Genomic DNA, 23,372 nt, shown 5'->3' with positions numbered 1-23,372 from the left:
TACATAAATAGGCAAAGACAAAGTAGTTAGCTTTGTCCATTTTTCTTCTGTTGTTCTGTTGATAGACCCATTTCCGTATTTTTTGTTTAGTAGTTATTAAAGATCTATCTTGAATTTATCTTTAAATTAATACGTGAAGCAAAAACTTTGTATCCCTTTTTACGAAAATTGCGCGGATGGAGGGAGTATGAAATTTTACACACTTATAGAGAATATAGAGAAGAAGTGCACAATGCTAATATTTTTTTTAAATAATGCATAAAAGATACATTAAATCAATAAAGAAAACATTACACACACTACATACCATGTATTTGACGCACACACGCATGCATACTATTTATTGTCAAAATTTTGTTCTTGACGTCTGTCGTCAAATTGAGATTAATTATTGTTTGTATTTGTTAATATTTTTTATAGTCTATAGTTTTTATAGTTTTGGCGAAATTTGTGATTATAGAAGTATAAAATACAATCATAATAGTGTACAAACTTACAATTCCAATTAATTATAGTCGAATTTCGACTACTGCGGGACCTCTAGTTTTATTTAAATGTCAACAACAATATAAAGAACGTTTTACATTAAATGAATTTTAAACTTGAGGTGTCAATGATGATGGTCCGATTTTAATTACCTACTGAGCGCACATTAGGTGTCATAAACACTATTATTGTAATTACTGTAATTGTAAATAGACATGGTTTAACAAAAACCGATTTCAAATAGAAAAAAAAAGATATTCCAAAAACAAATTAATATACACTAAAAATAATAATCGGTTGGCGTGATATTGAGTTACTGAGTTATTCATCTATTTGTCGCGCACGTATTTAATGCTTTAAGACTTATATGGCTTTCTCATGGATTATCAGAACTGGACTAAATTGTAATGGGAACACACGGGAAGCGTCAGCTTTCTAATAAAAATCATAAAAGAATCATCAAAATCGATTCACTCAGTCAACAGTTATCAGGTAACAAACATTAAAAAAAAATACAGTCGAATTGAGAACCTCCTCCTTTTTTTGAAGTCGGTTAAAAGTAGCTTCAAATCAATTCATTTTGAACTATTTCGCTAGATTATAGATTGAGAGGCTAAGAGAACACCAATTTAATCAAACTGAGTGTTAATACGTCAAATGTATGTATGGCGAAAACACTCTATAAAAACCAAATTTAATTTATCAGATATTCTCAATGTTTTTAATTAATAATTTCGACTTGATTTAGCGATCTGATCGTGTGAATTCAAACAAGAATGGTCTTTATATCACCAATACTATCTCAAAATCTGAAATAAAGATCTGAAAGGAACTTTACAATGTCAATTAGTGTTATTTTTCCTTACAGCGATCATTATCTAGATCGTGTGAAGAAGTAACAGTAGACATTACATCATATTTAACTTTGACTTTCGTTTTGGATGTCAACGCCGTCCTTAAGCTCAGTGTGAATAAGGTTGAAAATTGTTTTCGTGAATTGAATATTATGGTAGGTACTTTTTTCGTGAGATGCAAATTTCCTTTTTGCATTGTAACATCGTAGCTCTTTTAGTATTTCGTAAGAGTTTTTTTTTTAATTCTCAGTGAATGAATTCTGTATCATAATTATGTTATTCTATATCTCTGAATCTACATACACTTATGTATCTTATACCTTTAAATGAGAAATTCTTGTATATTAACATATATGTATATAATCTGAATCTCGGAAACGGCTCCAACGATTTTCATAAAATTTATTATACAGGGGATTTCGGGGGCGATAAATCGATCTAGCTACGATTTATTTTTAGAAAATGTTATTTTATTCCTGTTTTCAATAATCAACTCTTCCCGACATCTATTGGCGAATAATAATACTATTTTTCTTAATTGAGGGCAACTAACCGCTTTAAAGACACAACAAGATGGCGTTATCAAAAAAATAACCGAGCAAAGCTCGGTCATCATCTAGTATTTTTGACTTGTGCAATGAATACATTTTGTAATGAATGCACTCTAACAATTACCCTGTCGTAATGTCAGTCACACGTGGATACGAAGAACCATCAATCTTAACATTTGAATATATATATTTTTTAATTTCAATTATTTCACTTTGATCGATAAGAAATCCTTTTGTAATAAAATCTTTTAGATTATAGTTATGGTGTGTCGGTACACTGGCCGTGGACTCGGTTTATATATTTGAAAATCTACAGTGTATGTTTGTATCGAGGGGCTATTTGGGTTAAGCGACATTCCGCTTATGGGCTTGTACACAAAACTGCGAGGCGACGTCGCATTGTAAAAATCTATGAGCTCCCACGACGCACCGCAAGAAGTTGCGAATTGATTCGCATCGCGCATTCCTGCTATGTTAAAGGACTGTGGAGTTGAAAGTCAATTGTGTCAAATGTCTATTTAGCACATTTAATTAGCTGTAGTCTTCCATTCCTCAATTATCTCTGTTCTTCATTTTATTAGCAGTCATCACTTTCATGAATTTATTTAATATAATCTTAATTTAATATTACCATTAGAATTCTGTCTGTGACCACTATCACTAAGTAAAGTAAGTTATTGGTGGTAGGACCTCTCATGAGTCCGCACGAGTAAGTACCTGCCTATTTATGCCGTGAAGCAGTAGTGTGTTTCGGTTTGAAGGGTGGGGCAGCCGTTGTACTGTTAAAAGTGAGACCTTACAACTCATGTCTCAAGGTGGGTGGAGGTATTTACGTTATAGATGTCTATGGTCTCCGGTAACCACTTAAGACCAGGTGGGCTGTGAGCTTGTCCACCCATCTACGCAATAAATATAAAAAATTATAAAATTATGAATAATAACAAGACGAAGGCGTAAAGTTATATTGCTATCCACTTGAATTGTCATGGTACTTTGTTACTTGTAGTTTTCAATTAGAACAGAGTCAGTAACGGCAATTAAGTGTGTATTGTCGGCAATCAATCGCCGCGCTGCCGTCGATTATACTGTGACAAAATAAATTAGATACGTTTTTTGTGCATACTTAATGAGATAAGACGTACTAATGTTGTTACATTTGACCACTTCTGTTTAGTAATGCGTTAGTTATGTAGTCTAATCTGATATTGATTTAGTGAGTGCTTTGACTTTAGGTATACAGCGGTTTCATTACCTTAATTTTTTTATAGTATATTGATTGGCGATATAATTATTTCGGTTGAAACAAAAGTTAAAAATGTGTAAAAAAATTGCTATTGTGGTAAGTCCTAGCGATTGCCTATTGTTTGAATAATCTTATATAGTTAATTAGTATTTTTAACTGTTATTTTTAAGATAAGGATAGGCGATCGCAGTTTCTTAGAGATATTACAATTTTACCATCGACAGTCCGTTAAACTTGATTTATTTCCAATTTAGGTCGGTGATATTATTAGTCCGCAAGAATGAGTGTTACCTTTCTAGTATCTTTGCAATGACAAATTTTTTTTTCTCCGTTTGAGAGGCTATTTTAGCGTAACCTTAACTAGTAGGTGAGCGCACGGGGTTCAAGCCAGAGTGATACTAACACTGGCCCTAGCAAGAACAGTGCTTCGCAGAATCTACCACCGAATCTGAAACGCGACCCACTGAGAAGATCCGGCGAGAAACTCAGTGGGCTGTGTCTATGGGTTAATTCGCTTGTCGAGTCCTTCGTCGCAAGCGACGGGTTCGACCAAGACGGTGACCGATGCTTGTGGTACCTAAAAGCACCGCTAATGGATCGGGAGGATCCGTAATGACGTGTTTTGGGCAAGGCTACTACTACACGTTCCAAGTTCTAGCTTACTACATATAACCATTGCTTCCCCCTATAACCTCTTCTAATATATTACTTCCTTTCCTATATAACTTTATTACTTATTAGACATTCCACAGTCTATTATTCTATAGCAATATATTTATACTGTATTATAGCACTTACGTGTCTTCAAACACAGCGAAGAACACTCTAAATTACAAAGACGAACATAATGGTGCCTATTAGATGAAATAAACACTTTTTCGTGTTACACAATAGATGGTTTCACTGTTATTATGTTATGAGTGTAATGCATTCGTCACCGTGACTCTGACAGTGAGGTCGTTTTTTTATCTGTAACAATTCGGTGGAGGTGTTTTGTTGAAACTAAATTTAATTTTAATTATAAATAATAATTTTGCTCTAAGGTTCATTTGCTTGAATTGTTTATTTACTTTAATATAATTTGTTATGGACAACATAGAGGAAGGGGTAGACCTAAGAAGAAATGGATGGATTGCGTGAAAGACGATATGGGTAAGAGGGGTATGGGTGAGAGAAGAAATGGTATATGATAGAAGAGTATGGAAGAAGAAAACATGTTGCGCCGACCCCAGGTAACTGGGCGAAGGGCAGGATAATGATGAACATACAAGCAAGTCAAGGCGACCACCTAAATAATATTCGAATAATTTTTTTATTGCTTAGATGGGTAGACGAAGCTCACATCCCACTTGGTGTTAAGTGGTTACCGGAGTCCATAGACATCTACAACGTAAATGCGCCACCCACCTTGAGATATAAGATCTAAGATCTCAGTATAGTTAGAACGGCTGCCCCACCTTTCAAGCCGAAACGCATTACTACTTCACGGCAGAAATAGGCAGGTGGTCCCTACCCGTGCGGACTCACAAGATATCCTACCACCAGTTCATATATAACTACTAAATCTTGCATTTCTCGTGACGTGCGATACGTAATTGTAGTTACAAGTTGAATAAGAAGACAAACATCTAAGTATTCTACATGATTATTTCATGAAACAGGTGTTTGTTCAACTGCGCGGTCCGCTCTCAACTTAATGACGTCAATTAGCCGCAATAAACGCTTTTTCGTGTTACGTAAGCGGTCGCATCGCTATCGCCATTGTCTCAAGAGCGCGTCATGTAATAACCACGAACTTTGTGAGAATAACAACATTCACAAATCTATAGAATTCGATTGGAAGTCAGTGGATTGTAACGTTATTGAGATTAATATCCGTATTTTATCTATAAATAATGTTGTTATTTGAAAGTTTGTTTCATTTGTTATTGTATGCAATACCGTCTTTACCATAAGGGCACACGGAGCCCGTGCCCAGGGCCCCCATTCTCAGGGGGGCCCTAAGGACCGACGATTTCTCTCACACATTTATTCGGTTTCCGTTATCTTGATCGTAACCAAAAAACCAGCAGCATTCTAATATCATTAATGACATATTATATCATACCGTATTTGATTACCTATAATAAATTGTCATACTCAGTAAAAAATGTTATTATAATTCGCTTTTTTTACTTTCCAAAAGGGCCCCAAATTCTTTTGTGCCCAAGGGCCCCAGCCTAATTTAAGACGTCCCTGATTGTATGTATTAACTATGATTTTACTATTCAAGTTTGACCCGCTTAGTAAATTCTCTAAAAATATGATGAAACATGTATTATATTTAGATGTTTGAATGTGTAAATAGAACTGAATAAGAAATATATTATGTATGTTAAGCCTAAAATTTACATTGAATGTTAATTTTGGCGATATAAACTACATAACTAGATATAACAATGAAATGAATTATATGTACATAATTATACATAAATACATTTATTACAAATTTGGGCCATTAATAATAATAACTGGGTACAAGTTACCCAGGGTAATTTGACCCCCATGCTAGGATTTCCTGTGCTATGTGAATTAGGTTTTTTTCCGTACCTAATCCTTGGTAACTTAAGGGGCTTAAGGGGTAGGTGAGCGCAAGGGACTCAACCTGAGAATTTGCTAACACTAGCCTTGGGGGGAGTTCGAGACAGATATATGTACTTATTTACGTTTAAGTATATAAATATATCTGTAGATAGTTAACACCCAGACGAGGGGCATAAAAAGCGGCTCATCACACGAATATTTGCCCAATGCGGAAATCGAACCTACGATCGTCAACTCAGCAATCATCTGAATCACCACCGAGTTGTTCAGTACATATTAAAAACCCATATTATTAGGAACCCATATTTAGGAATTCGATTGTAACATGCAGCGTGATTTGCGAAGGTCATCTTCTTTTTATCATCACACCTCCCGCCATCGGAGCAGAGTTCATCTATATTATCTGGAGCAGTGCGTTTCCAGAGGTCTTTTTTGCCACGTACCATCCGGCTATTGAATGAGCTCCCCTCCACGGTGTTTCCCGAGCGCTATGACATGTCATTTTCCAAACGAGGCTTGTGGAGAGTATTAAGCGGTAGGCAGCAGCGTGGCTCTGCCTCTGGCATTGCCGAAGTCCATGGGCGACGGTAACCACTCACCACCAGGTAGGCCGTATGCTTGTCTGCCTACAAGGGTAATAAAATAAAAAATAAAAAAAAGGTTGGCTGCAGGAAAGGCGCAGTCCGACAAGTTGGTCCGACCAAATCCGCACCACACTAGAGTCCCCATTACACGACGCCCTTCATGCGGCCAATGATCGGAGGCGCTGGCGGGACATTACAAGGAGCAAAATCTTGTCGACATATAATGGTCACGACCCTCAGCAGTGAGGAAACGACGCGAGGAGGAGGAGCAGGAAAGGTAGAGCTCAGTAGTATAAATTACGAGAGGCCTCTGTCCAGCATTGGACAACCGTGGGCTGATGATGATGATGCAGCGCGGATTTATGAATTCCTAACCCAGTAAATGTTTATAAAAGAAATTTGATTGCGGCTTAAATTAACTCGTCTATCTGTATTTTATATTTTTTCATTTATTTTTGAGTGGTGCTCATAGTTTCGCGGTCCGTAAATGCAAATCAATAAATTCGATGCCTACATTTCCTGCGTACATAGAAAGCACAAGTCGATAACGTTTGGTCACGTCCATTACATTATATTTGCATTTGTCTTACTAACGCACATATTATGTTAAGATTCGTTTCACCTTTCAAGAGGAAAGCTGAATGTATGTTTATTGCCGCTTCGATTGTTTGTCTCATACGGAATATGTAATTAGATTTAAGTGATCATAATGTTGGAGATATAAATAAAGTTGTTTCAAATTTACTCAAGAATATAGATAGGACCTCTTGTGAGTGCGCACGGGTAGATACCACCACACTGGCTATTTCTGTCTTGAAGCAGTAATGCGTTTCGGTTTGAAGGGTGGAGCAGCCGTTGTAACTATACTGAGACCTTAGAACTCATATCTCAAGGTGGTGGCGGCATTTACGCTGTAGATGTCTATGGGCTCCAGTAACCACATAACATCAGGTGGGCCGTGAGCTCGTCCATCCGTATAAGCAATAAAAAAAACACAAAACCTTGTTTATTACACATTGTACAATGTTTTCTAACAAAACCGTAAATCGTGGTCGTAAGGAATTTCTCCGTTTCGAACTAAGTATATTCGTTGAAAGACATCCGTTTATCGGCCTCGTCATTGCGAACTCGTGTTCTCTGAATACATAATACCTGATTACCCTTGTCCTCGGTCAGAGAAAGTGACGTTCCACTGAACTTGATCTATGATTCGCCTTTTCTTTATAATTAGGCAGTAGTGCAGTAGGCAGCGGCTTAGCTCTGCTCCTGGCATTGCTGAAGTCCATGGGCGACGGTAACCACTTACCATCAGGTGGGCCGTACGCTCGTCTGCCTACAAAGGCAATAAAAAGAAAATAAATAAATTAGGACGACATATTTTTTGGTTGTTACTGTAAATGGACAGATGAGCTCACTGCACGCATAGTATCAAGTTATGAATGCCTTTTGACATGAACGTGAATGACGAAACCCGCTTTTAGACATGCGATCGAAGCAAGACCAAAATATAACGGACTAGCTTTCTGTGTGCTTAGTGCGAGTTTTTTTACGTCCTCGATAGCGTAAAAGTTAGCTCATATTTGTATGGAATAGGATCGTATGTGTACGTTTACCGCTAGGGGCGCTGTTCCAACTGCATACAAAATTGGCTTAACTTTTACGCTATCGACAACGTTAAGAAACTCGCACTAAGCACGCTGTTCGCAGATATCGTCCGCGTTAACTTTACTTTTTTAATACTACACGGATGCAAGTTAATCTATGTTGTCGGGCATGTTTTAAACTATTTCCATACTGATTTTCGTTAAAATGCCTTAAGTGGCTTGGGCGTTTAAATGTGCTTCTTCTTCTTTCTTTTTCTCCACCTTATCCAACTAGGTAGGGGTTGGCACAGCTTATTTTGACTCTTCTATTCTCTTCTATCAGCCGTCATCTCAACACTCACTCCTCTCTCTCCTTCATATTTTACACACTCCGTCCATGTCTTCTTCGGTCGACCTCTTCTTTGCACTACCATTTACCATACCAACGGCCGTCTGGTGTAGTGGTAAGTGACATGGTCACTACACAAGGGGATCGCGGGTTCGAATCTCGCCAAGGGAAGATATTTGTATGATAAATATAAATGTCTTTTCCAGGGTTATGGGTGTAAATTAAAATATATGTATGTGTATAATAAAAATCTTACATTTATTTTCGTTATCTGGTACCTGTAACACAAGTTCTTTACGAACTTACCACGGGACCAGTTAACGTGGCGTGATTGTTAGTAAATATTTATTTATATATTATTTATTTATTTCCATACATCTCCTAGTCACATGCATCTTCTCTCTACGCATCACATGTCCATACCACGCTAGCCGCTTACGTTTAAAGGTGCTTATACTTTGTAAATACTTGCGTATTTATTGTGTTAGTGGAATTTGCATTGATTGTTGCTTAGTTGTTCAGATGAGCGGACAGACGCAGGGATCGTTTGGTGTTTGGTCGTTATATACCGCAATGTGAATGCAGCCGTTCGTCTTGAGACATGAGGTCAATTGCAATTGTATTTGGGTAATAAATGTTTGGATATAATATAATGATACTTTTTATCAAGAATGCTCCAAATTACAATTCGAATATTGAAGAAGTTTCCTCAGCATTTGAACTGTGTTTTCGAAGCGATCTAATTTGATAGACCCTAAAGCTTTTCTAACGTTTGTTTTTCCAAAATTATAATTCAAAACGGAACGCATAATTACTTCCCTACCACCTTACATCAAGCTAGGAATTATGTATAGAAATGTGGTAAGGATGCCAGCACTGAATATAAATGGCGGATAGTGTGTAGATAATATTGGTTCAAGTGTTGCGGGTTAAATTGCGCTTATAACAAACTAAAAAACTATTTCTCTCACAGCCTTAGATAAAAAATCGATTCATTAATCGAGTTATCGGTATAATCGAATAGCGTAGTCTAACAATGGGGAGCAGTAAGCCAGCGAGTGAACTGGTCGAGCCGGAATCATATAGAAAGCCACTAACGCCCGCGCATCGTAATGAGTTCATTTGTAATATCGAAAGTTTTGCGCACCACTTTATCAGACTGTGGTCTCAAACAATGTCTTTATTGATTTGCCTAATCACCAGTGACTGCTGACAGCAAAATACTTGCGATCTCATGTCTCTTAAGCAGGCCTTTATCGCCTCGAAGACCCGTCACTTGGACGTTTTCGGGATGGCTCCGCCGGTCTGGTTGTAGTGTTAACCACGGGAACCCCCCACTCTGACCTAGTTTTAGCCCCGGGCGGAAATTGGACGTCGGGTGAGAGAGTGCAAGTGGAGTCTTTTGGTGAGTAGGCCCTTAAAATATCCTCGGGTCCGCGGTCTGCTCTCAACATCTGTAGACCGTCTAGTCCCACATACCCTAGAAGAGTCTTCTAAGCCTGGACATCTTGTATCAAGTTCGGCCTCCTTCCCGAAATAAAAGGTATGTAGTGGCATTCATAATATTGTGAATGAAATTAAATAAATTTCATATCAACTGACCGAAGGCATGGAGTACGCCCGGCCCGGAAATGTTTTATCTCATAATAAGAGGACAGTTCGAAGAGGATGAGTGATCCGTTAAGTTTTCGGCAGTTCGCGACACCAGTGCAATATGTTTGCCAGAAAAATTATGAGACAATATGTACCCCTTCGTATATCTGTTAATAAGCGTGTCAAGCTAGAACATTCGTGAACACACTTGGCGTTATACAGAGCGCGGTATTACAGCAATTTTCTTTTGGAAGAATTGAGAAAAAACAGCGAGAGAAACACTTACCTGTTTTTTTTCAATATGAGCAAACAGTAATTTCATTAATCTAAGCATAAGTACTTGTTACAGATCGGGCACTGATAGCAACGTGTCCCTGCGAGCAACCTACTAATAATACTACTACAATATCTGACCTCATCGGAAGTATCGGTTCTTACCTCAATTATCTACTTAGAAATGAGTGGTTTAGCAATGTTGGCTTACAATACGTCTTAAGGCAATTTACTGGTGGTAGGGCGTTTGAAGAATGACCCCGCCTTTGTATTGCCTAGAACTGAAACTTAGAATTGATGTCAAGGGTCTACGTGCTCCAGTAACCGCTTCACATCAGATGAGCTGTGAGCTCGTTCATTTGTCGAAGCAGTAAAAAAACCTAGATTCTAAACGCAGTAGAATACTGAGTAAGATCTAGTCGTAAAGTAGTTTTACGAGTGTTCTATATTTGTCGTGCTCTCACAGTTTTCATTGCAACAAGTCCGCGAGAAATCTCTCAAGGCTTTTAGAAGATTTATTTGTAGTCTTATTTGAATGCTCTATAAAATAATATTAACTAGTCGTCCCGCAGTAGTCGAAATTCGAGTATAATTAAATGAAATTATAAGTTTGAATATTAATATGGTTCTATTATCAAAGACTATTTATCGATGCGAAATCTGTGATTATAGAAGTATATTCTATAATCACAGATTTCGCCAAGACTACACTTTAGACAAATATTAACAAAGACAAATAATATTTAATCTATTCTCAATTTGATCATAGACTTTATGCAATAAGAAGTTTGACAATAAACAAATAGTATGTATCCGTGTGTGTATCAAATACATGGTACTGTGTGTAGTGTTTTCTTTATTGATTTAATTTATCTTATAGGCGTTAATTTAAAAAAATATTAGCATTGTCCACTCCTTCTCTATATTCTCTATAAGTTTGGGAAATTTTATACTCCTCCGTCAGCGCAATTTTCGTAAAAAGGGATACAAAGTTTTTGCTTCGCGTATTAATATAATATAGATTTAAATGCGTTAAGTAGTTGTTTCCGAAGTGAACTGTGTGGTAAGATATTAAAACGTGATTCATTCTTACAGATTATTCTGAACTGGGCGTGGATAATCTTCGTTCCAATCACGCCAGTACTGTGACGTAAAAGCTTAGTGTGAATAAGAACAACGTTGCAATCAAATGTTTACTGAACCGTGACGTTATCGAGGACTGTATCAAATTAAGAGCTTCTCGGTCACGCGATCATCCTTATTTTAAGCATTGCTAGTTGCTGAAAACTAAGTCTGGATTGGGGAGACTAGATTGGAGTATTGTATTTTTTTTCTTCATTTTCAGTATTCAGTCATGGTATCTGAGGCGACGAATACGTGTCGTCCGCGAAGCTAGACAAGATCGAGGTAGTATTTATCGAAAGAGTTTTTTTTTCATAGATAGGCGAACGAGCTGACAAACCGTAGGGAGGTTAGGTTTTTATTTCACAGCCCACCTGGTGTTAAGTGGCTACTGGAGCCCATAGACAGTTACGACGTAAATGCGCCACCCACCTTGAGATATAAGTTCTAAGGTCTCAAGTATTTTACAAGTTATAGTCAAGTAAGCACCTAATTATTATCGGGGAAACAACATCGCTGATGCCCTTAACTTGAGACGTTAGCCATCGTTGTAACATTATCAAAGTAATCGTACACCAGACCATAATTACTTAGTTTTGTTTTTCATTAATACGTAAAAGTAATAAGCTTGATTAATCAGCCCATGGACGTCCACTGCTGGACATAGGCCTCCCCCAAGCCTCGCCACAAAGACCGGTCCTGCGCTGTCTGCATCCAGCGGATCCCCGCGAACTTCAATAGATCGTCGGCCCATTTTGTGGGAGGCCTACCCACAAGATGGGTAGAATATCGGAAGACGTAGCGTGGGTAATAAACTTATTTAATGTTAATTCTACTTTCCCTTATAATTCAATGTCGTATTCAATAAAATTAATGTCTTCGTGGCATGTTAATACTATTTGGATATAAAGATAAAGGCCATTCTAAATTATACCTACAGTACGTTTACGGCCGGACTTTGGTTTAAATGTTTAAAAACGTTGGGTAATATTACATTTGTAGCTTAGAATTATTCATTTCTCGTATGTAAATTAAATTAAGGTCATTTATTATTTGTCTGGGGATTACAATAAGAATTATAGAATACATCTTGATGATATTAAGTTGACGGAAAAGTGAGAGAGTTAAAAATAGTTTTGTTACTGAAATACCTACAAAAATCAAAAAACTTTACGAAAACTAAATTAGACATCAATTTTCTTTTATCAAATAACACAAACTCCGAAAATGTCTCCCTCAAGCTTACTGGTGGTAGGACCTCTTGTGAGTCCGTACGGGTACCTAACCACTGCCCTGCCTATATCTGCTCACAGCAATGCTTTTCAGTTTGAAGGGTGGGGTAGCCGTTCTAACTATACTGAGACCATAGAACTCATATCTCAAGATGGGTGGCGGCATTTACGTTGTAGATGGCAATCGGGTCCGGTAACCACTGTGCTGTGAGTGTAATAATAATAGCCAGAGATGCATGAGACCCTCTGATGGTGAGTGGTTACCATCGCTCATGGATGACAGCAATACCTGGAGCAGAGCCAAGCCGTTATGCCTACCGATATAGAACCTATATAGAACATACAAACTATGCACAGGTTGAGTGGGATATTTCTAAAACCAATCTACGCCTACAAACACTATGGTTCCGAATCTATGACTCGTTATCATATTAAAGCTAAACCTACAAATCTATTTTCATTAAACACACATAAGTCATATCAGTTTAAAATCAAGTACATATGTCATTCGGAGTCATCTACCAACCAGTCTAACTAATATAATATTGATGAAGTGCAGGAATCTCGCTTACGATGCCAAAGGTTGTGGCTTGTCCATTTTAGTTACGATCTCTTAGCCTAAATTCTAAACGGTATTTCAAATGCCAACTGCTTTACACGCCACGAAGTCTAGTAAATATTTATTTACATGTTATGTTTTGATCATGCGCAGAGGTGGCTATCAATCGAATTAATTTCCCAACAAATGTTATTATTAGTTTTACCGCATTTCATAGAGTAAAATAACATTTAGATGTCGTTTCTATATTCCCGGCCGTTCCAAATTTCGTTCGAATCTATCGAAAAACAAGCATACGTTGGGTATCCTTAATTATGAATTAAGAACTGACATCATCAATACATAGTATAAAACAAAGTCGCTTTCTCTGTCCCTATATCTGTCCCTATGTATGCTTAAATCTTTAAAACTAGGCAACGGATTTTGATGCGGTTTGTTTTAATAGATAGAGTGATTGAAGAGGAAGGTTTATATGTATAATAACCTCCATTAAATAGTGGAGTAATCAATAATAAATTACAGTTTCGGAGGCGAAGCGAGGGCGGGTCGGTAGTATAATGTATATTTTTAACCGTTTCATCTAAAAACTATATTAAGGGGTGAAAAGTTATTTGATTTAAGCGATATTTCGTTTAAAATGCGACATCTTTGTTATTACAGGTATATTTTATTTGCTATTAGTATTTACAATTCGATGTTATTAATTGAACTTCAATTATGTATACTCCATTAAAATAGATGAAAAAAAAATTGTTTAGATAATTTTTTAAACTATAAATAGATCTCCTGTAAAATTGCAAAAATGTCTCTTAAACCAAATAACCTTTGACCCTTTGGTATATCGTCAGTTCAATCCCTTAAACCAAACATCCTTTCACCTCTTAATATATAGTCAGTGCATTGAAATTCTTAGAAACAAAAAAAAAACATTACAATTATTTTACACACGACTCAGAAGGTAAAGTTAATTTTTTGCCAAATATAACAATATATTATGTAATTTTGAATTCATGCTTTTGATTCTACTAAAATCCACAAAACAAACAATACGTAATCCATCAATTATCGTGAAGACCTTTTAAAACGGTTCATTTAACACACCGAATGGTTTGAAAATTTTTCACCGTTTTATTTTTATAAGCAAAAAAGTAAAAGTTTTGACACGCCGCCGCCCTTATTACGAGAGGCTTAAGCGCGAGAGTGCCGTAACATTTCCATGGGATGTCCGCTAATGCAGTTACGTATGTGACGAATGGTTTTTTTTGTGAACTTTCACTGAAGGTCGCGCGGAAGAGGCTGCCGACCGGAATAGGTGTGTTCACAACGGATTATATTATATAGGAAAAGTTTTTTATCGTTTAGACATTTAATTTTGCAATTTATACCTTATTTCATAGGACTTAAAACAAAAAATATCATACGATATTTAGCTGTGTTATAGATAAAATATACGAGATTTAGCATGTTTAATTTCAGACATTCTTAGACAATGATGCGACAGAGGTTTAAATCCGGCAGTTCTTGAAATAAAATCGAAAATGGCTCGGTTAATTGAAAAGTCACAATACATAATTCATTGATCACAGAAAAGCATAACGTCTATCGGGTCATTTAAGTAATAAATTTCATAAAATAAAAGTCGTATAATATCAAGTTTTACACATGACAAAATTAAGTTTTACATCTATATATATATAAAATTAAATGAATTGCTGCTCGTTGGTCTCGCTAAAACCGGAGAACGGCTGGACCGATTTAGCTAATTTTGGTCTTGAATTATTTGTGGAAGTGTAGAGAAGGTTCAAAAGATAGATAAATATGAAAATGCTCAGAATTAAATAAAAATAATAATTTTGTTTTTCCTTTGACGTGTCCGTCGGACGGAATCCTTTTGTTTGTTTTAAGTTTATTTCATACAAAAGTTTAGTTCTTTTATTTCTCGATTGAGACACTACAAAGTCTGCGGGTAAAAAAAAATCTTTCCACCATGAAGGCCTGGTTAATCAGAGATTCGAAGCTAATTAAAATTACATTGAAAGACTCCTTGTCATAGACACAAGATAAGTTATTAAAGACGTGTTAAAAATACTATTATTATGAACGCTAAATCATCGGCAAAGGAATCTACTCTGAAGATCTCAGTCACCCTATTTAAGATTCTGCCGCCGTCACGACTTGCCGTGCACAATAGCACCTGTTTCAATAAAAGCTTAGTCATTATGAGATTTAAAAACCGAAGAATTATATTACCAACTTATCAGTGTATTGGTTTGAAATTCATAATTGTAACTACTTTTTTGACCACGAAGCCAGTAGGTAGAGTATTCGAAGCATCGGAAGCAATATGGTAGCAATAAAAACGCGCGATCTTATTAATTGTATCTATATATTAATACGTGAAGCAAAAACTTTGTATCCCTTTTTACGAAAATTGCGCGGACGGAGGAGTATGATATATTCCACACTTATAGAGAATATAGAGAAGGAGTGCAGAATGGTAATTTTTTTTTAAAATATGCATACATTTTGTTTACTTTTGTTTACTTGTTAAACTTTTCTTATTGCTTATAGTCTGTGGTCAAATTGAGAATATAATAGATTAAAATATATTGTTTGTCTTTATTGTTTAAAGTGTAGTCTTGGCGAAATCTGTGATTATAGAAGTTTATTAATAGTCTTTGACAACTTAAGTGAATTTTGTACTACGTAATAGTATTTTTAATTTATGATTACGATTCCCGGAAAAGTCTAGAAAATACTACATTTATCAAGTTTTTTATGAAGTTATTGTTAAAAAAAAAAGGTTTCCTTAAAGTTTTAATGAATGAGCGAATCGTTTTGAATAATAACAACAATGTTAGAAAGTGAATTTAAGATATTTTTTTTCTTACACACATGCAATAAGTTGCATGTTATTTCGAAAGGGGATAAGTTCATAGGTCGTAAGAGGGCATTGGTATTTTCTCAAAAGAATGACGTATGTCATCGTCTTTAGAATTGTAAATTCAATGTGGATGAATTTCAGCACGCATCGTCCATAAAATTCGTAACAAAAAGACGTGCTCACTAGGTATCAGAATTGTCGTATCAATTCGAAGAAATTCGTAATGACTTATGAATCAATCGTAAGAGAATCACACTTTGTTAGAAAGATGAGCTCGCGGCGCATCTACTGTTAATTGATCACCAGCCCATAGAAATTACAAAATTAATTTGGCTACTTACTCACAGACATGAGGTCGAAAAGTGAATCGTGTTGTAAATTACTCTTATCAAAACAAAACGCATAGTTATTTTGTGATTTTTAATAGAAGATTACCAGTTAAGACATCTTATTATATTATCATCATTAATACATATAAAATTTTGTTCCCATGGTAAGCATAATAAAAACTTTTTGTCAACCAATTGATTCTTCATCGTTGGCAACACTGTATTCAGATCATTCAACTCCGGCCAAGTTCAAAGTCAAGGTTTTGTTCATTGGAGCGTGACTGTTGGCCCTACTGTGAAGCCTCATTGAATCTAAGCAGAGCAATTTCACGCTTCGCCTGGCTGAGTTCTCAATTCAAATTTTAAAGTTGCTCTGAATATTTTTACGTTAAAACTGTTTTCTTAGAACGGTTTTTATATGTTATTCTTGTGGTTAATGAAAAAAATAAAGGTGCTAATGAAAAAATGCTAACAAAAGTGTTTTTTTGTATTAGCAGATTACAAAGGTATTTTATGAGATGGATATCATCGTTGCGAAATATGAAATCATAATTGAAGGGTTTGAAGGGCGGGGCGACCGTTGTAACTATACTGAAGACTTAGAACTCATATCTCAAGGTGAGTGGCGACATTTACGTTGTAGATATCTATGGGCTCCGGTAACCACTTAACACCGGGTGGGCCGTAAGCTCGTCCACCTACCTAAGCAATAAAAAAAGTAGTATAAATTAGAATATAAATGTACGAGTATTATAAGATGTATTACTGTTCTTTCATCGATATTAGATTACTTTCATCGATATTACTTTTTCCCACTTTTTTATCGTTGGTAGTCCAAGGGGCTATTCCAGCTACTCAACGACCGGTAGTTGAGCTCACGGGCTCAACCTAAGAGAATTTGCAAACACTAGCCCTAGCAAGAGCAGTGCTTTGCAGAATCTACCACCGGATCGGAATCGCGACCCACTGAGAAGATCCGGCGAGAAACTCAGTGGGTATGGATTTTAGTATTGTTAGGAACACAGCTAAGCTAAAGCCTACAGCTGAAGGTTTCCTTGAGGACTCGGTAAAAAAAAGAGGTCGATTTTTCATAGCGCTGAAGAATCACAGTGGAGGGTTCGACGTCGCCCAAAACACGTCATTACGGATCCTTCCGATCCATAAACGGTGCTTTTAAGTACCACAAGAACCGGTCACCGTCCTCGTCGAATCCGTCACTTGCGACGAAGGGCTCGACGAGCGAATTAACCCATACACACAGCCCACTGAGTTTCTCGCCGGATCTTCTCAGTGGGTCGCGTTTCCGATCTGGTGGTAGATTCTGCGAAGCACTGCTCTTGCTAGGGCCAGTGTTAGCAACAATCCGGTTTAAGCCCAGTGAGCTCACCTACACGTTAGGGCGAAGCTGAAATAGCCTCTCAAGGCTATCAGCATAGGTATATAGCTATAGGCAGCATAGTTTTTTTTTGCGATTTGTAGATAATAATTTGAATTTAAATTTTGAATTTTTGAATCTAATTTAATTTACGAGAAACGTATTTCGCAGACTACTTTCTTTCAAATTCGTTTTTTTTTTGTTACTCTTTTTCGACGAAGCGCATGCGTAGCCGTTTATTTTTAAATAAACTAGTTATAGCAGCAGTTCGAATGTTCAAATTCAGAACGGTGAAAGTGAATTCTCTGTATAAATAATAATTTCTTAACGAAAACTGTCACGGGATGTGTATTTTAATAATTATTCGTAGGGTTGTCGAAGATTTTTATTTTTTATTTTTTATTTCTTCATTATAATATTGTTTTATAAACTATTTACTTAGTATTAAATAGTATCTCACGTTACTTTTTTATTATTTAGACTATGTGCAGTGTTTAGGTTTTATCGCTAATCACAATCTATTTCAATATACTGTCAGCACTTATCCTTGCTCGTCAACGTTATTAAGACATTGTTATTGATAGTAGAAAAACATAACTGTCAATCATTAACATTCGTTATGATGTCCATAAGCCTCTATAACTACTTAATTTAATTTGAGTAATTTAGAAAAAAAATTCTAATTTAGATTATCCCATAAAGATAAATAACAATAACATGCAAAATAATAAAATGAATAGTAAGTATTTGAGAAATATTAAAAACACCAACCAAGATATATCCCGAAGTTCAAAACCAATAAACAACAATTAAAGGTGACAGCCCTATTATAGCTAACTACCTGAGAACAGGAAACCAAACAGGTGCATGAAAAAAAATACGTTGATTATAAATGGTTTTTAAACTTTGTTATCACGGGACTACCAAACCCAGCGGTACTCAAACAACACAGGACAATAGATTTGAATTTTTTACTTAAACATTTTTCTTGCATTAGATGTGAAGACGAGGTCATAGGTCACTTGGTTAAACTGTTATAGTCAGATATTCCAGTGGTGCTCAACCGTACGGGCTCACACGCGTTAACAAAATGATATACGTAATTTAAAAACATAAAAAATACACGCATAAAAAACTTATATAAACAGTTAATCTCATATTTTTTATCCTGTTAATAAACCAGTCATGATATTAGAGCGAAGGTATGATTTTGATTAATATTTTCAAGAATAGAATTTAATTTTATAACTTATGAAAATAATAATAATAATTCTCAAGTTAATCGATTGTCTTAATAAACTAATAAAGTCAATGAAAATAACTATAAGAGCTTGCGTAACATACAAACAAAATTACACACATACCAAACTAATGAATGCGTGATAAAAATACCACAGAAATTTTCACTGATCCTAAACATGTTTTTGGTATAATATAGGATACTTTATAAGATATTACCAGCTGCTCTGATTTTATCCCGAAGTAATCTTAAGTTCTGACTTACATTCAGCTTTTTTTTTCTTTTCTTTTTTCTACCTATGCTGATAGCCTTGAGAGGCGATTTCAGCGTCACCCTAACATGTAGGTGAGCTCACGGGGCTCAAACCAGAGTGTTGCTAACACTGGCCCTAGCACGAGCAGCACATCGCAGAATCTACCACCGGATCGGAAACGCGACCCACTGAGACGATCCGGCGAGAAACTCAGTGGCCTGTGTCTATATGTGACACACACATTCAGCAGATAGTAGCATTACTGAAACTTCTTCACAAGTTTAGGGGCGCTATTCATAAGGGCTCCGTTGTATTTGGCGGCTATTGTCTATGTCATTGCTTATATCGACGAGCGACCGTGATCATTTACCACCAAGGCAGCCTTAATCTCGATCGTCTTCGATGGTATTAAAACCGATCAAGTTCGTTATAAGTGCTATTTCCAAAAATAACACAGTAATTAGACATGTAATATTTTTGGTAATTACATCAATTACATTATAAGTGTACACATTAAAGATAAGCGTATTCATTTGCTCTCCTCTCTCTCTCTCTCTCTCTTAAATTAGAAACACAACGGTTATAAATGAATATACGTTTGAATATTCATAATTAACATTAACTTAGTATCCGTATATTGCATAAATGTGTAAAATTTGAAACTTATTACATTTTTCTATAAAGCATAATGAAATAATTTTTTTACTGGTGGTAGGACCTCTTGTGAGTCCGCGCGGGTAGGTACCACCGCCCTGCCTATTTCTGCCGTGAAGCAGTAATGCGTTTCGGTTTGAAGGGTGGGGCAGCCGTTGTAACTATACTTGAGACCTTAGAACTTATATCTCAAGGTGGGTGGCGCATTTACGTTGTGGATGTCTATGGGCTCCAGTAACCACTTAACACCAGGTGGGCTGTGAGCTCGTCCACCCATCTAAGCAATAAAAATAAACATACAAAACCTACTTTAAATTTACGATAACAGCAAATTTAATTGGTCAGGTGTGTGTGTGTTTTTTTTTATTGCTTAGTTGGAGCTCACAGCCCACCTGGTGTCAAGTGGTTATCGGAGTCCATAGAAATCTACAACGTAAATGCGCCACCCACCTCGAGATATAAGTTCTAAGGTCTTAGTATAGTTACAACGGCTACCCCACTCTTCAAACCAAAACGCATTACTGGCTCACGGCAGAAATAGGTGGTGGTACCTACCCGTGCAGACTCACAAGAGGTCTTACCACCATTAAATACAAGACCTCTTACCACCAGTAATCACAAGAGGTCCTACTACCAGTAATTTACTATAACATCAGATTTCCACAGAGCACTCAAGCTTTCAAAGTTTCTTCGTAGATCTTGAAGCTTGAAGCGATATAACAGATGAGAATTAAATAAATAATAATAATAATAAATATTTACTAACAATCACGTCACGTTAACTGGTCCCGTAATGAATTCGTAAAGAACTTGTGTTACAGGACCAGATAACGGAAATAAATGTAAGATTTTTATTATACACATACATATATTTAATATTTTAATATACGTCCATAACCCTGGAAAAGACATTTATATTTATCATACAAATACCTCCCCTTGGCGGGATTCGAACCCGCGACCCCCTTGTGTAGTGACCATGTCACTTACCACTACACCAGACGGCCGTTAATTATAAACGATTTGACTTTTTGTTGTATCCTAACTAATCTTTTCCTCTTAACTTCCCCTCCTGCGTCCTCGTTTACTGGAACTAGTATCTGTATGCTTCGCATTTATGCTGCAAAGCCATCACCTGTTCCAGGTGTAAAACGAATGCTATTTCAATATACCTGAGACGCCACTGGTGACTTGAAGCGTTTTTTTTATTGCTTAGATGGATGGACGAGCTCACAGCCCACCTGGTGTTGTGGTTACTGGAGCCCATAGACATCTACAACGTAAATGCGCCACCCACCTCGAGATACACGTTCTAAGGTCTCAGTATAGTTACAACGGCTACCCTACCCTTCAAACCGAAACGCATTACTGCTTCACGGCGGAAATAGGCGGGGTGGTGGTACCTACCCGTGCGGACTCCCAAGAGGTCCTACCACCAGTGATAACAGTTCAAACAATGTCTTCGTTCGTACAAAAATAATAATAATAATAATAAATTAGAAGTGGTCCATCGAGCGCGTTGATGTCTAATACTGTCGAGTTCCGTCAGTGAGTTCTGTGTTGACACACTTTTCATAAATTCTTGTACTGTTACATAAGCGGAGGATGCGTGTCTGTTATCTCAGGCGAGTGAGTGTTTTAGATATATTTGAAGTGCGTCCGGAACGAAACGAAAGGAAAAAGTTTCTATTTTTACTTTTTAAAATATATTTAAAAAAAAAAGTTTTTTTTGAGTCTTTGCAATTGATGTCAGTCTTATTGTGTCCACCAAAGTCGGTATGAGATGGTTTTTTTATTTTTTTTATTGCCCAGATGGGCGGACGAACCTGGGGTTAAGTGGTTACTGGAGCCCATAGACATCTACAACGTAAATGCGCCACCCACCTTGAGATATAAGTTCTAAGGTCTCAAGTATAGTTACAACGGCTGCCCTACCCTTTAAACCGAAACACATTACAGCTTCACGGTTGAAATATACAGGGTGGTACCTACCCGCACGGACTCACAAGAGATCCTACCACCAGTAAAGTGGTTTAAGGAGACCTTGGATATAGTGAACTTAACGCTCCTCAAGATTAGGTCGATGCTGCATTGGAATAGGTTTCATTCTACCATCTGAACGTAATGATGAATGATCGCTTTGTAGCAAAGCGCGGGGTTTTCTTAAATTCTTTTGCGAGTACTTAGCTGACGATGTACTTAATTGATTTTAAGAGTCCACACGCAATGTGCTTATATCGTAAAGCAATCTTGTCCTCCATTGCATTCAAGTAGCATGTTTGCTGTGATAACGCCTACCCGTTAAGGCATAACAGCTGTACCACTTGATACACTTGGCTGTACTACCACCAGGAGTAAGCACCAGGCTAATCACTAGTTCGGCTGATACATTCTCTATAGTATTATGAATATAGTAGATATTAATTTTCCACGAATAACTAACGGCACGGATAGATTTTAAGGATAAATACGTAGAAAAGACATTTCGCTATTTTGGTTTTGAAAAAAAAAAGGATTTTCGAATAATTTTGTTCACATATTTATTATTATATTATTTATTTATTTACCTATACAACTTAGCAAACGTTAGCATACCCATTGATAAATTCCTACTTTGATTACATAGCATATAAATGATTGTATTAAGCCATTGTAAATGAAAAGATTAATATAAAAAATAAATTAGTAAAAAAAAATGCTTCACGAATAACAGTAAAAAATCATAGGAAACGAATTCGTCCATCGTTCAAATCGAACCCACCACTTTCTTTACATAATCGATCTTACGTCCGCACGGCGACTTGAGACCCGCGAACATAAAAAGTCCCGCCCATACTTTCACTAAAGAAAGCTCAAATAAAAAACAAAAAAAAAAACAAAAAAAATACATACCCAAAACAATAATCTCATTGTATCCGATAGCACGCACAGAATTAAAAAAAATATATATAAATATAAAATTAAATCGAGTATGTTTCTATGTAGGCACCACACATGCGCGTCGATGCGCGGTCTTTCTTCGACTGACAGGAATATTTGCCCCTTACTCGCCGCGAAGAAAGTCAACAGCCTTCGCGATTATGTAAGCGGAGTGCACTATTGGATTGTCTGCCGACAGTAAGGGTCCAGTGCGCTCCAACTAATAATGATGGAATCAGGTAAATCAGTTCCTAAATATCTTGAAAATTTTTTTGGGAATCAAAGATTACTGATTGTCCAAAGGCCTTTTCAGTTTCACCAGGACAGGTGGGCGAGCAAAGCCTCAGCCAGGAGGGGTGGGATTTGCTAACGGGCTCTTGAAATACATTAGGATTACAGAGTTTTTTCTATTTAACACGATTTCATTAAGTTGCTACTTTTGTTTGTATGTCATTTTTATCGACTTAAAGACGTCTGATTAACTTGGAAATTTGCACACGCATCAAGGTCCAATAGCGAGACAAAATATTCCTGGCATTACCCTAACATCCTTATTAATGGGAAAATGAAATGGAATGGAAAATAAAATATGTAATGTATCGTTAGCTGGTTTTGATATTTAAGCGTGTGTTTTTGGTATTTTTAGTGATATACCGCCATGACTGTGAGTTCGTACTGTTCCTCTGTGCTGGTTAATAGTTGCCTT

The 23,372-nt window shown here is 36.6% G+C and overlaps 1 protein-coding gene across 1 annotated transcript in view; it reads right to left on the bottom strand.

The window, feature by feature from the left end:
- Positions 1 to 22,777, bottom strand: part of LOC101735908 (alpha-protein kinase 1) — a 31,151-nt gene extending 8,374 nt beyond the window's left edge. The window contains exon 1 of the mRNA XM_038017629.2: positions 22,640 to 22,777. Within this exon, the coding sequence (XP_037873557.1) occupies positions 22,640 to 22,657 (18 nt within the window). The 5' untranslated portion in view covers positions 22,658 to 22,777. The remainder of the gene's footprint in view (positions 1 to 22,639) is intronic.
- Between the last annotated feature and the right edge of the window lie 595 nt (positions 22,778 to 23,372).

Source organism: Bombyx mori, chromosome 19 (assembly GCF_030269925.1).
Source record: "Bombyx mori chromosome 19, ASM3026992v2".
NCBI classification, from domain to species: domain Eukaryota; kingdom Metazoa; phylum Arthropoda; class Insecta; order Lepidoptera; family Bombycidae; genus Bombyx; species Bombyx mori.
Note: the sequence above shows the minus strand (reverse complement) of the source record. Positions and strands in the feature narration are given on the sequence as shown.